The sequence below is a fragment of the Sander vitreus genome, chromosome 22 (genome assembly GCF_031162955.1).
Source record: "Sander vitreus isolate 19-12246 chromosome 22, sanVit1, whole genome shotgun sequence".
Taxonomy (NCBI): Eukaryota; Metazoa; Chordata; class Actinopteri; order Perciformes; family Percidae; genus Sander; species Sander vitreus.
In genome coordinates this window covers 16,854,386-16,868,956 of record NC_135876.1, presented here as the reverse complement: position 1 = coordinate 16,868,956, position 14,571 = coordinate 16,854,386, and the positions used below count along the sequence as shown (strand labels likewise).

General features: G+C 41.5%; 1 protein-coding gene across 1 annotated transcript; it reads left to right on the top strand.

The window, feature by feature from the left end:
• The first annotated feature begins 554 nt into the window (after window positions 1-554).
• On the top strand, window positions 555-8,207 carry shha (sonic hedgehog signaling molecule a). The gene is made up of 3 exons (XM_078280809.1): window positions 555-1,111; window positions 5,111-5,372; window positions 7,436-8,207. The coding sequence occupies exons 1-3, from the start codon at window positions 812-814 to the stop codon at window positions 8,113-8,115; spliced, it is 1,242 nt and encodes a 413-aa protein (XP_078136935.1). The 5' UTR covers window positions 555-811; the 3' UTR covers window positions 8,116-8,207.
• The last annotated feature ends 6,364 nt before the right edge of the window (window positions 8,208-14,571 follow it).

The window sequence follows — 14,571 nt, the reverse complement described above, 5'->3', positions numbered from 1 at the left end:
TCATTTCCATGCGTATTCACATTGTTTCACATGCAAACTATATGTTAGAAGCTATTTCGAATTCAAATCCACCAGTCTAATCATTTTTACAGTAAGTAAACTTTTCATTAAGTTTATTCATTGATTTGGTGGATACGGGGTCACAGCAAAATCATCCAGCACAGGCGTGCGCAGTGCGTGTCCACGAGCAGTTTTATTCTCCTGGGAAATGCATTCTGTGTGGAAAGTTATCCCAGACGCAGTTCAATTGCCGCACACATACTGAAATCACTTCACCCAACAACACTGCTTCAGATTTGAGCCCAGTGCCGAGCAAGTGCTCCTGTCTGTCCCGCCTTTCCTGTGAAATCTGGAAAATGGGAGGGTGAAAAAAGAGGTTTTATAATTGATGTTTTCCCATGGAACAGCCCTCCTCCCCGCAACACAGGCTAACCCTCAGGTGGAAGAAATCTTTTAAGATTTTTTTTGTGGGATAACATCAGGAGGGTTTGTCTAGGCGAGCCAATCAAATCCCTCCCCTGCTATAGATCTGTGCTATAATACAAAGCAGTAAAAGCGGTCGCCTCACACAAGCGGCTGCAGCTCGACTAGAGATCCCGTGGCTTTTAATTCCCTCACTACTTTTTTTTTTTTAACCCTGCTTCGATGTGCCCCGTTATTACCATTTGTCTGAGGCGTTCATTTCCGCACCTGCCACAGTAGAGACCAGGCGAAGGCGAAGTAGAGGAGGAGACAAGGACATTGCAAGAGCCGGGAGAGGCAGACGGTAGAGACAGCAGCGGCGACTCGTTTGAGATCTTAAAGGACAAAAATGCTGCTCTGGAACAGAATCGTATTGGTCGGTCTCATCTGCTTGTCCTTGGTGTCATCAGGGATGGGATGCGGACCGGGCAGGGGCTACGGCAGGAGAAGACACCCGAAGAAGCTGACACCTCTTGCGTACAAGCAGTTCATCCCCAACGTGGCGGAGAAGACCCTCGGGGCAAGCGGCAGATACGAAGGCAAGATCACAAGAAACTCCGAGCGATTTAAAGAACTGACTCCCAATTATAACACTGACATCATATTCAAGGATGAGGAGAACACCGGTGCCGACAGGCTAATGACTCAGGTAAGGAGACAGATAACCATTTTCACCTACTGCCCGCACCATCACTGCGCACTGCAACAACCTCCTTGTCAGACTGATTGCGCACCTTAAGTGAAGTCTGTTTTACCCGCGGCTGAACTCTTCACACTGTGCCTTTTAACTTCACTGTAAAAGCAGATGCGCTTTATGCACCAGCACGGGAGTTTTCAAAGGTTGTAGTATTGAAGCGAATGTAGAAATCCAGCTAGAGAAGTGATGTGCAGGCGGACAGTCAGGACACTCGGCCTTCATGATTGTGACAGTGTATTTAAAATATTAATGTGCCCCTCTCTTCATATCTATATTTATATCTTTGTGAGGCTCTATTGGTTGTTTTACATGCGCACATTCCTGTTACATTAGAATTTGGTAAAGGCATTGAGTATTTGTTGCGTATTTACGCTTAGCTTGGAGCTTGTTTGAAGCGCCTTTTCTTTATTCCAGATCTGAATACAGAGAGCTGGGGATGCCGCTTCAAATAGCCGGGCTTATTCAGGCATGGCGTGGCTCATTCAGACATTTTCTCGCACAGGCTGCTGTAATTTTGTCTTTCGCATGATGTGCATCAATGCATGAAAACAGTGACATGTCTTTAACAGTGTTCTGAACACTATCAGGACTTCATAAATGGGTGGGACTCGGTCAAGTATAGGAGCAAGGCGCACAGGGGTGATGGTGCCTTACTTGTATGGATGATGACATATTTTTTATACTCCATCCTTACGTAGGCATTTAGTTATCAAAGCTCATAGCTCATTCTGTACAGATAAGACGAGGCTCACAATACATCGGAGAGATGTAGCCTTGATTTTTTTTCCCAGGCTGCAGGATGCCGCGTCTCTTCAGCATGACTTTTAGCACTCAGATGCTGGTGAATTATTAAAAGCGCTTGGGTGATATTTTCTCGGTAATAATAAAATGCCGGTGGTGATGGTGCTGGTGGTGATGAAGCCAGGCGCGCGCCGGAGTCCCTGAACCCTTGCCTCGCTCCATGCATGAGCACGAGCTCCTATGAAATATTCACTGTGCGTGCGGTCTCTGCGTCCCTCTCAGCCCTCCCCAATCCCCTCTGTGATATACCTATAGACTCTCATACACACAGATCATGAAATCACAGGCGCGTGGGATGTAATGCCCAAACTGTGGTCCAGGGACGAACCCAAGGATTCTCGAGGAGGTCCCAGGGTCTCCAGCAAAAAGGGGGATAGTTTGATTTGACTGTTTTGTGAATTTCTGAGAATATTGAGTAACATGTGTCGGCAAGGCTTTCAATCTGAGTAAAACACCCCACCTGCTGTATAAACAGATGTGTTTACAGGTCTGTATAAAATCATGCAAACGAGATGGGAGTCGCTCCCGATAAAATGTGATTATATGGGGCATCTGTGGCTGATCGTTTGTCTATTTGGGGCCTTAGAATAACATGGGAGCTGATTTGTGTTTTACAGATTTATAGAAAGGTGCAGTAGATGTGGCTTCTGGTTCATCGTTAGCTTTCCGTTCAGCACCAGAGCGTTTACAGAAAGCACAACAACAAGCTCTAAGTGTTACGTGTACATAAAATGGCTTTTTAGGCACCCCTCACTGGGTCTGAAACGCCATTTGAACTTATGACCTTTGGTCAGCGGGAGGCCATAGTAAGTTAAAACAGGTAAGATTGTTCTTATCGTACATGCCATTGTAAAGCCATCAAATGAGGGTATGTACATCCATACACCCATGAAGGCTACTCTGCGCTGGCATTAGCATTATCACATGGGTATTTACGCTATGCCAACGGTCTTTGCGCTGTTCCACGGCTTTACGCATGAACCTAATGTGTTTTTACGCACGGAGTTTTACGCACGAGTACAGTGAACTTTCCTTGTTATCTTGCGTTTTAGAAAATAGATGTTGTGTTTATACATCAAACAAGGCTACGTGTATGCAGTGGCTCCCTTAGTTGTGTGCATTAAATTACTCAATCAAATATTTCACTGAGGTCCAACCAAGACTATATTACGTAAAACTTGAAGGAGGGCTTCGAGCATTTACTCCCTTAACTATTAAGGCACAGCTCACTCCCAGGAAAGTTGCCAAAAGAGGCGTTTTACAGTCATTTGCAGATAATTTTCTGGAGTGACGGGACCTGAGATAAGCAGGACAATCATAACGGTACCATCTAAACCACATATTGTAGCTACATCTTCAGTCGTAGAATATTTGTCTCAAAATAAGTAGAGATTTGCTCAATCTTCTAAATTCAATGTGTTTCCAATGAGATTTCATTTGGGGGTTTTTTTTGCGGACACCAATTGTAAAGCAGAAAAGGTGCTCAAGTAAAATAAAAGAAAACGACTGTAATGGTGACTTGTTAAAAGCAAGTCATCCACAATGGCAAATATTAATTTTCTCGTTTAAGAAAAGCTCCAGTACTAGTGCTTCTTTTTGCAGTGTAGCGCTGTTAGGAGCCTGCAGTCTCTGCCCACAGTGCAAACGCTTCGGGAAAGAGACGAGCTGGCGGTTTGTTTGCACTGACAGGTAGCTGATAAGTGTTTCCTCTAACCAAATCATTTGTGAAAAGATTAAGAGGAAGGCTGTTGAACAACTTTACCCCGAGCACAAAGCGCCGGTCTAGGGCGTCCCTGCTGGGCTTCACGGTGGCTGAACAGAATTTGGCTTGATTTGCGGCACACGACCTAATGAATTAATAAATAGGTTAAGCTTTACGGCTCTTGACTCCGACAATCCCACTCAGAATGTGGGAGGTTTTTTTGGGGTAGTGGGGGGGGGGGCGGTTTTTTTATTCAACACATTCTACAAGTGTGATATCCTCATAAAACACCTACTGATATATGTGGAAGCCCTTTTTTCTTTTTATTATACGAGTTTGGGGGTCTGTGTGAACATTCTTGCTTTAGGACATGCAGGCTGTCCAAAAAGGAAAAGGACAGTGGCTTACACACATAGACGCTTCTCTGTGCGCCCATATACCATCCCTGGATATTTCACAAGTCTGTTAGTCAGCAGCCAAAACACCTCGACTTAAGGAGGCATGTCACGTCTCCCAGACTTTGCAGGAGAGGAATAATGAAAGTTTCCCTCCGCGGTTGGACTGAAAAGACTCTTTGTGATGTTTTATTTGACATATTGGTTGAGTGTCGAGAATAGTTGTCTTGGAGAAGGCCAAGCATCTTCACTGAAAGCGCAGAGAGGTTGGGGTGCGACGATTTATTTACAGGCCAAACTCCAGATATTTTAAAGTAGCCAGCTGCTCTTGAAGATCACCTTCATATCATCTGCATATCAATTATTGATTTAAAGAAAACAGACATGTTGCAACCAACAAAAGATTCGCTCATTTCATTGCCTAATACAAACTCGTGCATTTATAATGTATTCATATTGTGTTCAATGCAACACTTTTTGATAGAAAGGGGTGCTGCTCGCACCTTTCCAAGACCAAAGACCATATGTTATAGGCCAGTGAAGCGAATGCGGTGCCTTATCAATATTTCATCAGCAGCTTTCTTATCCGAGGTGTGCCCTCTGACGCTGCTGCTCACACTGACAAATGTTAGCTCAGAGATGCAGTTCAGCCCCAGTGTTTCGCCTCAGCTGGGAGGAATCAGGTGGGGATGGAGAGGTGTGGGCGAGGCCTCAGTGAGTTTGATTTTCAATCGTTTTCACTATAATGGACAGCAGCGATCAAGCGAACAAACCAGATGTGTATTGGGAAGCGCTATGTCTGGGGGAAAGATGAAACAACGTCCATGTGTGGCGCACGCGGTCTAATATTTTATTTCTCTTACCAAAAGATGATATATTTTAGTCAATTATGAGCACCTGCTACTCTTGGCAACAGCAGTTGTGTCAATATAAGACATGCTTTGGTGACAAATGCTGTTCTAGATTCAGACTGTTCCACATGTTACGCCTCTGGACCGCTTTAATGTGAAAGTTATGACAGGTGACTAATTGGTCCATTTCTCCCTCCCGCAGAGATGTAAAGACAAGTTGAACTCTCTGGCCATCTCAGTGATGAATCAGTGGCCTGGTGTGAAGCTGCGGGTCACAGAGGGATGGGACGAAGACGGACACCACTTCGAGGAGTCGCTCCACTACGAGGGCAGGGCCGTGGACATCACCACCTCGGACAGAGACAAGAGCAAATACGGCACTCTGTCCAGGCTGGCGGTGGAAGCCGGATTCGATTGGGTCTATTATGAATCCAAAGCCCACATTCACTGCTCTGTGAAAGCAGGTAAGGCTGCAAGATGGGGGGAAAAAACATCTTTAATACCAAGAGAAAATCTGCCATGCGCACTGTGGTGCTGGCTGGAGGAGAAGATGCATCACCAGTGCACATTTCCTGTCAGGTGCAATTTTAATCTGAAATAGCAGGTGCAGCTCTGGGAAGCTGTAGTCCTGCTTTATCTGTTAGAAAACGTCCATGCAACATGGAAGTTCCTTCAGCTGCTTGTGGGGGAAAGTAAACTGGATTAGATGTGGTGAAGGTGTCAAGCGTCCAACAAGAGAGACACAAAGTGTCCAAAAAAACTGATTTTAGTGACCAGCCAGCTGCAACATTTATAGGCTCCAAGAAACAAAGCGTAGGTGTAGAAATGCAATAATATGCGCCTTAATATCTGGTGGTTCGTTTATAGAAAACTATACATTTCATAATATCAATAAAACCCAAATGATCATCCAGTTAATGATTAATCACAAAAACTGCGCAGTCAGTATTTGTCTAATGAGATCATTGGTGTGCAGAGTATAAGCATTAATTTTGACAAGATTTTTGTATAATGAAATATATTTCTATGAATTATGTATGGGCACATCCCAGCCTGTGTCGTTATGAGCATTTCCCATGCAGCTTATTTCTTGATCTTACATCGCCCCACACTGTCTCCTGGTGGGAACCACGACCATAATCTAACAGGGCTCCTCGGTGAGACCTAAAGCAAATCATTGTGTTCACTGGTTGTTGTTTTTTTGCACACCAGTCAGAAAAGCCAAAATACAATGCTGGAAGTTGTGACGTGTTTAGGAAATGTTTGGGATTTGATCATATAATGGAAATCGAAAATAATCCCTTGTTAAAGCTATTCTTTTCGGATCGTATTTGCCTCAGCTTTGGGATTCAGTTTTTAATGTTGGCTCCTTTTTTAAAGCTAAAATAACTTTACAGGCCTTCACTAAGCTAAAAGACACCTATGGCGCGTAGAAACTATTTCTTCACAGTGATTGATGAACGCGGCACTTTTTCTTAACTCAGACTTTATTGATAAATCCCTTACTTGTCATTCAACACACACGTTTTGAGATCACAGTATGATCCAGGCCGACGTGTCATTAGGGGTCATGCGACTTTACCAAAAGGATTTGGCTAAACAATGTTGAATTGGTTGGGGTAAATCTGGTTTTCAGTTGTCACCTTATTTCATGCTCGGGAATCTTAAAAGAAGATTAAAAGCCCCAAATTCTGAGTAGGAAACCCCCTTTTCTGTGTGCAGGACAGTGTGATCCTAGAGACTGGTATGTGAAGAGCTCCACCAAGGCCAAAATTATTGTCATCAAGCCTGACAACAAAGCAGGGAGATGTGGTAGAAAGAGGGCACATTGATGTTGCACAACAGAAAGCATTTAAGAGTCCGGGCCCTCATTTAAATTCAAATCTACAACTCGAGAGGCTTGGAAAAGTGGCTCCACTGGGTAAATAGTAGTTGTGAGTCGCCTATTTGTGTGAATTGTCACATAGAGGTTTCTGCACCTGAGTAAATATGGGAAGAGTAGCTGGGAAAGGCGTAAGTGTTCTTTACCGAGAGTAGCTCGATCCACAAGCTGATTTAGAATAACAATGCCTGCTCTTTATTGGGTTTTTTAATTAAGAATAGATGAGCCAAGGCTTTCAGTTTTCTCGTCTCAGACAACGTGGGCCGAGCCAATACGCATTTGGCATGGAGAAGCAGACAGGCATCAATATGCGAAATGCATATGGCCCACCATGATGTGTGTAGGAAAAATACAAATACGAGCAAAAAAAGGAAGGTTATTGAATGGGCCTTTTAATGGGGCGATGGTCCTTAACTGTAATGGCTCAAAGCACCTGTGATAGGCTATATTCTTTTTTTAAGTTCTAAAAGTGTTAACACGCTTAAAATATTGATGCTTTGGGACATTTTTTTATTGTCTGGAAGGTGTTTTTTATCAATTATTTTGCAGGACCACAATGGGTCTACCATGGTAGAAGACAAACATTTTCTGATGGCGTAAAAACGTATTGTATGCTGCATTTTAACAACACTCTTATTTTCACAGAAAACTCAGTGGCAGCAAAGTCAGGCGGCTGCTTCCCAGGCTCCTCCACTGTCACCCTTCAGGATGGGACCAAGAAGGCGGTCAAACACCTCCAAACCGGCGACAGAGTTCTGGCAGCAGATGACGATGGAAACCCGATTTACACCGACTTCATAATGTTCATAGACCAAGACTCGAGTACCAGGAGGCTCTTCTACGTGATCGAAACCGACTCGGGCCAGAAAATCACCCTCACAGCCGCGCACCTCCTCTTCGTCGGCCACAACACCACGGAAGAGGAGCGGATGTCGGCGATCTTCGCCAGCCAAGTCCAATCTGGACAAAAGGTGTTCGTGTTTGATGCTGAGCGAAGTCGACTCGAGCCTGTGACCGTAAAACGGATTTACACGGAAGAGCACGAGGGCTCTTTTGCGCCAGTGACCGTGCAGGGGACCGTAGTGGTGGACCAGGTCCTTGCGTCCTGTTACGCAGTGATCGAAGACCACGATCTGGCGCACTGGGCCCTGGCACCCATCAGGCTCGCCCACTGGGTGTCCTCGTGGCTTTTCCGTGCCCAGCCTCAAGTCAGTGCACAGAACGACGGAGTGCACTGGTACTCCAAGATCCTCTATCAATTAGGAACATGGCTCTTGGACAGCCACTCGATCCATCCACTTGGGATGTCAGTTTATCCAAGTTGAAACTTCTACTACAGGAGCAGAATGAGACTTACATGTAGGACACACGAACTATTCAGTAGATTAAAACAATTAAATAATAATAATAATTAAAAAACGAAAGAACAAACAAACAAACAAACAAACAAGACAAAGGCCCCAGCGGAGTTGGGATATTTATTTCAGTGACTTTTCCATGTGTCCCCTTTCAAAGAATGAATGGAGCCTTAAAAAGTTTCTCTTTGAATAATTTATTCTCATGTGAACTCGCTGCTGTCACACAAATGGATTCTGAAACAGTGTGAGCAGCAAATTGTGCATAATCTATTTTTGTATATCTCAAATGCAAAAAAAAAAAGAAAAAATGAAGAAAAAAAAAAGAAAAAGAAAAAATATCGCAAAGAGAAAGACGAAGACCATGTAGAAAGGAGCTAACTTTGACAGGTTGTAATGTTCATATGTGCATATATGTGCAACTGACTGTTATATTTTGGGGAGAACAAACTTCGCGGGGTTCCATAAATTATATTTTTATACACAGAATTGTAAATTAGATTTTGACAGATCGCTACCGAATCACATTTCGTTATTTGAAATAGTGTAAGATATAAGAATATATTTTAATTTAAATACAGTAGTTGGGAAAGTATTGGAAAATCTTGTACTGCTTGGTTTATTAAGAATTTTATTATTTTGGAAACTGTTCGTTTTAAGTTGTCGGAGAGGGACAGATATTCTGCCTCATGTCTGCATTCTCTGCTTTTCTTTTTTGTTGTGTTTCTATTTTCGGTTTTCTTCTGAGAAAAATATTAAATGCAGATTCTGACAATTCAGTAACAGTTAAAAGTAGTACTGAAACAGTTTCGTTAAATAAATTAATAAGTAACTCCTGTAAATGTACTAAAATGTATTTTTCTTTTCATATTTTGTAATAGGGAAATAGTTTTATAGAAATGACCTGCGGCAGATGCAAAGTTTGGATAGTCTATATAGCCAGACCATACCAGTTAGCTTTCATAACAGGGCGATGCGTCAAAAATGTCTAGAGTTTATTATTTATATGTTTATTACAAAATGAGATAAAGAAAACCTTCAAACTTGCAGTTGTTCCATGTCTTTGTCTGAGTGAGCTTCACAGGAAACACAAAGAGGAACATTTGAACGACATTATGAGGCTGTTTCAGGCCAAATTAAGCTCTTAAATTAGTTGTAGGAACAGCTCTTGGCTTGTATGGATATTTTCACTTTGGTCTAATTGTGTTTCATAACGAACATAACATTCGTTTCGGGTGGTTATAATTAACACACAATTGTTTCACACGGTAATTGAATGAGCTTAGCCTACTGGGAGGGCTAGCAAACACAATGTCGCCCTGTTTGCTAGCTTTTACAAAATGGAGAAAATATTGCGCTTTGAACTAGCTACCTTTTGCATGCTTGCGAAATGTTGAGAGCTCATGTCAAATTTAACGAGGTTTGCCCTCAGCAAATAACTCCTAAGTTGCAGACAAATTAAACACAAGTGTGTTTGTTGGCCCTAAATATGCTTCTCGGTGTCTGCTGGTTGAGGTCAGATTGCTCCATCAGTGACTGACAGTCCAGTCCTGAAGAAGAAACACAGCAATTGTCTAAATCACAGAAGGAAAACATTTGTCAGTCTTAACAAATCGCTATAATCGTCCAATATTTTCACAGTGACCTATAGTGTGCATGTAGCACTTAATAGCGAGGTTTTAGTGATGTAGGCTATATGTGTCCTCTTGAGGCATGAGAAGGCTACATATATTTCTGATATTGATTACAGCCGTTTCTCCCAGTAGCCATGTTAAGTTAAGCAAGTGCGACACCATGTGGCGAAACACCGGTAAGTGCTGACTGACAATGCCTGGAAATTAGAAAGCTGAGAGTTCCAAATACTTCCATATGAAAACTGATTAAACTCACAGGCAGAATCGAGTAGCACGTGCTATTTATGAGTCGACTACTACATTTATATGAGTCAACTACTACATTCATTTGTGGGCAGATAATGGGCTTATAACAAACTGAAATGGCTTTCAATGTGGTTGTTTTAAGGATTTAAGTTTGTGTCAAACTTAATAAATCACGTGTAGTGAAAAGCAGAAGTGCAAATGACTTACCAAAATATATATAAAAAATACAAATGAATAATGTGAATCTATTATATTTTTCCAATCAAAATCACAAAAGTGATCATCCTTCACCCAGACTTATCAAAGGTAAAAGGGGTCATTGAACCTGAGTTTCTGAACACTGTAGCAACATGAGCAGGAATTTCATTTCCTTCTCCCAGGTCACCCACATTGTGTTTTGTTGTTGATACTGTGAGGTGGAAACTTTGGGGAGGGACAAAGCGGGCCCATCTCTGCCGGCACTGTGACCTTGGGTCCTTGGCAGATACAAAAGCGTCCGTGCAGGGCAGCATTCCTCAGAGCAGGTAAACAGAGCCTCCTCTAATCCCTCTGGGGGCCCTCAGTCTGCTGGAGCTCAACAACGGCTTTTACAAATGTTGACATTTGCAAACATGAACAGTCTGGCATTCTGGAAAACAAAACTCTCCGTTTCTAAGAGTTCTGCAAATGGCAGCGCTCCTTTCTCTCCAGGCAACATTTACTCCTCTGTGGCAGCAACCAGCAGAGTGCACAAGACTTAGGTGAATGGGAAGTTGTAGGAAAATCTGGTCGTAAACATGGTAACACACCTTCACTATTGCATCCTCCCTTACTGTCAATAAACTGAAAGAGAGAACTGAACTTTTCAAGGCAGACTTTGCAAATACACTCATGATAGATGGACAAATGGCTAGATAAATACAGTAGATGGACAGAAGTAAAGATGGATACATACATGCATGCATGATTCAACATGTTTTGACCAAAATAAAGACAAACAATGCTGCCAGATAGGAGGAGTAACAACGTATGGCAATTAAATCTATTCGATTTGAATCAATTCGTATAATTTCAGTGTTCTCATGACCTTCCCTGTTGGTGCTGTCTTTGAAGACTTGTTGGGTACTCAAGTGTACATTGTCTCAAATGTCTTAGACTGCAGCGCGGTTTTCACTTGCATATAAACATCACAAAATACTCAACAATTTGGCCTTTCTTCAAATTACGTCTCAGATATTGGTCTTCAGTTTCACGTGAATAGGCATGAAACCCTTAAAGGGGTTGCCAGATTAATCGGAGTGGTCACAAGATAATCAATTGTCAGAAAAGGAAAATATTGTTCAACTACACAAAGTTGTTTTTCTGACTTTCCCCCCTTGTACAACACGAGATAAGGTTCTGAAGAGAAAAAATAACAGTCAATCGGAGAGGTTTAATCACTTCTGTTCAGATGACACTCATTCCAATCTAGGCATTTGCCTCTGACTAAAGGACCCTGATGTGTTTGATCTGAAAGGAAGTAGTTTTAAACTCACTTGCCAAACACTTCCAATTTTACAAGAAAAACAAACTCAATGTCATTGCTGTGTATATCAAAGTTTATTTTTCTCCAGTTTCTTGTATCAAATTTAACACATTCCATCTCTTTAAGAATTATTAACTTTCTTTTAAAATCATTCTTTAGAAAAATAACAATGTACAGTATCACACGCTTGATTTCAGAATTTTCCAACAAAAAACACGATTACTTCATGTCATACATCAAATTGTGAACATACATGACAGGATGGATTGTCAACCGTTTCAGTCAAAACTCGAGGTTGGATTTTCAGTCATTATTTGGTGCACCATGCTGCTCGGGATAAGGAAACCACTGTAGTGTCTTTTTCAAAATCCAACCAAACAATGTATGTCAAGAAGTTGGGATGACTTTTGGTGCAGCGAAAGCCATAAAGCGGCTTTAGAGTTACGTGTCTGCTCTGTGAACCCGGCAGTCGTCACAGAGATGGAAACCTCCATCCATTGGGCTAACAAACAATGGTAATCCAGGTAGGCCACCCTGCTTGATACAGAAGTCTTAAGTTCATTCAACAACAGCAGCATCAAGGAAAAGATGAGCAATCGTCAAATATATGTAAGAATGAAGAAGAACATTGGCAGGAAAAGCAGTTATGGAAGGAAATGTGGCAGGCCAAATGAAAAGGCAACATCTCTTTAGTGAGGGAAGTAAGCTCAAGTAAAATCTTCATTCCAAGGCTGGACACTGCATGGCTGTAAAAGAACCTAAAGTGTTACGTGAGTGAGTTAAGGCAGGAAAAGTGACATAGCAGTATCATGGCTAAAGCTGGTCAATGGCTCCTCTCACCAGTACGCTGTTGAAAAATAAATGTGTTAATAGGAGAAGTGATTCTGTTTTGGTGATATGGTGTGCCCTATAGTGCCACCCATAACAAAACTACAGTGACAACCTTAAAACAGCCCGATGTGTTTCAACCAGGACCACCACAAGTGTTGGACCATGCCAATGGTTTTGTATGCTTTTGCTCAACCTGTTTGTACCTCTCATGTAATCAATACTTCTACTTTTAAGATGTTTGCATAAATGGTTTCATTAGAGTCACACATTTAAGCACCTGACTTCCTCAAACATAAATGCAAGACAAATAAAAAAAACTGTGGGTCATTTGACAACACTCAAAGCTGCTTTCTGCTGGTGCAAAAAAAACAACCAACTATTACTACTACTACTACTACTCCATCTGGCGTATCAAACTTAAACAAGGCGCAATGTTACTTGAACCAAAAAAACTGGAGATGACATACTGTTTCTTTTTGGTTGTTTAGCACAACTTGATCAAAATTAAAGGACAAATCCGGCGCAAAATGAACCTAGGGGTTAATAACATGTACCGAGTCGACCATTCTCTGGGATATGTTTTCATGCTAATTGAATGCGACTAGTTTTAGCGCAAACCGCTAATTAGTTTATAACGCTAGTCGTCGGGGCACGGGTAAAGTAAAAAGAAATCGCTATTTCATGACTGTTTTCCCAAGATGGCGCCCGCCTGTATACATGAACGGTACTGTCTTATAAACTCTCTTTTTAATAAACTGTCTGTACACTTACAAAGTTCTCAATGCTTTGGTTTACATGTAGGGACCCTCATTATGCTACCGTGGAAGTGTGGTGCCATTTTGAGCCTCGTTAGTGGTATAGAAATAGAGATTTCTTTTTACTTTACCCGTGCCTCGACGACTAGCGTTATAAGCTAATTAGCGGTCTGCGCTAAAACTGGTCACATTCCACTAGCATGAAAACAAATCCCAGAGAACGGTCGACTCGGTACACGTGTTATCAACCCCTAGGTTCATTTTGCGCCAGATTTGTCCTTTAAACACTTTTAGTTTGGTGATATGTTGTGTACACAACATGCAGCAAATTATTTTTTCATACCAGCAGGATAGAAAAGCCTTTTTGAGAAATTAAAATAACAGCAAGTGGTTTCAAATGACCTGCTGGGTTTTTTCAAAGTTAACCTTAAATTATTACATTAGAGGGACAAACTTAACCACCCAACTCAAATTTCAGATATTGGAGCTTTGAATTAGCACCTAAACACATCAAGGAACCAATAACCTCAACTGCCTTAACATGCAACAATAACATAACTTTGACAAAAGTAAAGCCAATTAATAGTTGAATGTAATGAATTGCCAATTTTAAGCAAGTTGACTTGCATACAGTGCTAGGATGATGTAAAACAACACAGCTGCCTTTAAGTTGGGAAGTTAGATATAATAATAATATATAATAACAATTTGTTGATTTGCTGAAACATGCTAAACCCTTGGTATAGTCCTTTAACTTTGCTTTTGGGGCTAGCAATCACACCGATAGCAACTCTGTTTAAGTGGATGTGACCTAAAGAAAAAGAAATAATGATTATTTCAGCCGGTCTGCAAAATCTCAGCACCCTGGATCACCAAATGGACCTGTTAAAAAAAGTTTTAAGTTAGTGTTATGTAGAACCCAACCCAGCAAGTGTTGCGTATTTGACCCAAAGCTAGTAAAACCATTCTGATACTAGCAGCCATAATGACAGTGTATTCAAGCATTAAGAAAGACCCATAGTTATGGCACAGATGAATCTATCTTAATCAAATATTAAATACCATAATGCAACCACATCAGGTGACGCATTTGGAAAAACAACCTAGTTAAATAGCTTGCTGCAAATCAGGACGCAATAGAGCACCGTTTTTCTCAAGGAAACCACTATGAGAAATTCAACATCACGTCTAAAAGGTCAAGGTACATATGTACGAAATTCTTAAAATTAAGGTACAAAAAGATTCAATATGAATCTGCTCTGTCATTACAAGATCAGATGTCTTGTAGCAATATAACTATCACTGGCATTGCCCGTACTTTTTCAAATCCATAGGATTTACCACAGCACTAAAAAAATCAAGTGCAACACACAACATGAAAGACATCAAATACACATTGTTAGAGAACAAAACCCTCTACATCAGTTCAACTCAAAACAAAAAGGAATAAAACATA